The sequence below is a fragment of the Mesitornis unicolor genome, unplaced genomic scaffold, assembly GCF_000695765.1.
Source record: "Mesitornis unicolor isolate BGI_N332 unplaced genomic scaffold, ASM69576v1 scaffold7336, whole genome shotgun sequence".
NCBI lineage: Eukaryota > Metazoa > Chordata > Aves > Mesitornithiformes > Mesitornithidae > Mesitornis > Mesitornis unicolor.
This window is the reverse complement of record NW_010191634.1, coordinates 9,968-12,505: the sequence shown is the minus strand read 5'-3', so window position 1 is coordinate 12,505 and position 2,538 is coordinate 9,968. Positions and strand designations below refer to the sequence as shown.

The 2,538-nt window shown below is 41.4% G+C and overlaps 1 protein-coding gene across 1 annotated transcript in view; it reads right to left on the bottom strand.

Annotated features, from left to right (window-relative positions):
* Positions 1 to 2,135, bottom strand: part of SRPK1 (SRSF protein kinase 1) — a gene marked incomplete at both ends in the record, with an annotated part of 12,005 nt that extends 9,870 nt beyond the window's left edge. The window contains 2 exons of the mRNA XM_010186798.1: positions 184 to 292; positions 2,017 to 2,135. Of these exons, the coding sequence (XP_010185100.1) occupies positions 184 to 292; positions 2,017 to 2,135 (228 nt within the window). The remainder of the gene's footprint in view (positions 1 to 183; positions 293 to 2,016) is intronic.
* Between the last annotated feature and the right edge of the window lie 403 nt (positions 2,136 to 2,538).

Genomic DNA, 2,538 nt, shown 5'->3' with positions numbered 1-2,538 from the left:
TTCCACATTTACTGTTTGTCCTGTTAACTCTCTCCCACCCACTTGCATGCACAATATCAAAAGAAACTTCTGTGTTAGGATGTGGACAGTTACGCTGTGTGTTTTTATCTCAAAGTAAAAGATACTTTCTGATCCTGTTTGTAAATCCCCAGCAGAAACACCAGCTAGAACAGCAAGACTTACTGGATGTCCCAAGCCAGCCACACAGTGGAGAAGTGGCCCCATCCAAGCTTCCGAATCACGTGGTATCGTCCATTAAAGAGATCTCCTATTTTCACAAGGTGATAACCACCTAGAAAAAGAGTGGGAAATGTATTTATCACGAGATCACACAAGCGCTGAAGGGCAGGTACGTGGAACAAGCATCACAACTTGAGCCAGACTTACTTTTTAATCATATAAACAAATGAAAATGTTTCTCCAATTGGATGTTGCTAGCACGAATATACAGTGTGTTAGAGGAAGAGCTGCGAACAGCCCTCTAGCTGACTGAAAAGTTTTAATATCTTTGAACCAGAAGGACTGAAGTTTCCTGAAGGTCATCGCTGGAGCATCACAAAAGATTATTTCCACAGTGAAAGAATCTGAAGTCTTTGGAAAACACAGTTTATGATGTTCAGTAACAGAATTTTCCAGCTAAAAATCAGCACTGCTTTTGCACGCTCTGTGCCCATAACACATCTTGTCCTGCACACAAGATTCCAATGGAGTTTCCCTCGCAACTGCTTTCCTGACTGAAAGGCACTTTGGGATTTAGCACCACGCTGAAAACAGGAAAATCCCACCCTGTACCCCTGTGTATCTCTGCTGCTGGCTATGCAGGAAGACTCCTGATGGAAACACGAAGACATGAAAGGCCAAAGACACAAGGGAACCAAAGAAACTGGCAGAAAACAGAATGAAGAGAAGTATCTGTAACTGTTACGGCACAAATCTTTGCCAGAACCTGGAATTTCACCCTGGATTTCCAGGCGCTTCCTATTCAATTGTGGTCAGCAAATACCACTCAGGAAATGCTTTGCCAGGAAGATTTCTCTCTCTTGATTGACTGGTTCAAAAACAAGACGTAGAATTGCCATCCCATTTCTTCACTAGCTCAAGCACAAATCCCTTCTCTTCACTTAAAGGTTTCGGTGACAACAGTGACAGCTACGCCGATCATTAATTCACACAATCACTTTCTTCTCCTCATTTGCTTTACAACAAAAATCCCACAAATACTTGGGTAGCACGCTAAAGGTAATGTAAATGCTTCGAAGTGAAGCACTGGAGTGTAAGAAACATTGCAATTCAAGCTCCCTGTGCTATTTTCACTTTGCATTTCTATACACATATACCAATGTCACATTGTTACGTGGTTTTCCCTCTGCCTTATTCAATATATACAGTAAATATCAGCCTTACAAAGCGCTTGGATGTGGAATCACACATTCAAGCTTCAACTAATTGATCAGTTGAATTTGTATGAGCAGTGTTCTGTCTTTTTTCAAGTATCTGCTACATTAAAAAACTGCCTGACCCTTCTGACATTGAATTGCATCATGCGGTATTGCCATTTTTGTGTTTATTTTCTACTAGGAGAAACAGTCAAAGGCTGTATTTGCAGACACAAAGTTATCTGAAGAATGGATTCCAAGATGATGATCTTAAAAGAAAACAGTGAAGAATCTGAAACTGATTTGAAAGTGACCTTTTTCTGATGAACACCAAAAATAAACTGAATGCCTCCTTGCTTTTACCAATTTCGAAAGCCCTCTGGCGCAGCGGAAAAGCAAACAGCTTTAAACACGCACATTAAAACCAGCTCTCCAATTCAAATCTTGATTGGTAACAGAGGGAACCTTGAGGAGCAGTTTCTCCATTTCAGATTAGCTTGAAAAATGTTACAGTGATGCAGTTTCACAAAAAGCCACTTAAAAGAAGAGGGAGTCTACCTGCATTCTCTACAGTAGATGGGAAATCAAGGGTATTCCTTGATTACACTGAAAATCCTGTCTGAAACAGGTGAGTTCTCACCTTTGCAGTAATCGTTTGGATCCTCCTGCTCGTCGTCGTCTGAGCCCAGGATCTCCTCCTCCTGCTCTGGAAGGTCGTTCTCCGAGTGAGCAGCAGGGCCCCGATGCTGGGTGTCGGGTCTGGAAGAGAACACACTGCATGTCTCACACGCGTTACTCTCCAGCTCAGGAGCTTTCCTTTCCCAAAGGGGATTGCTGACAACAGAGGAGAAACTGTTTTTCATATACTAGTGAGAAATACAACTTAACGCCCTAGATTTGCTTTTATAGTGGAACAAAGCAAAGGACAGACAAGGTAGCGAGTTAAAAACTTAATGATCCCACCAAAAAGTCTCTTTGAAGCCCTTCTCAGTCTTTCTTTCATTCAGTGAGAACTTTTCTGAAGCTAATTTGTATTTAAGATATTACCTCACATAGAACCTGAAGTTGAAGGGTGTTATTTGAAAGGCTAACATCAATTAATTCTCACATCTTTGGAAAAAAATTGTATCAGCTTTAGAACTTGTGCCCTTCGTCCCTTTCA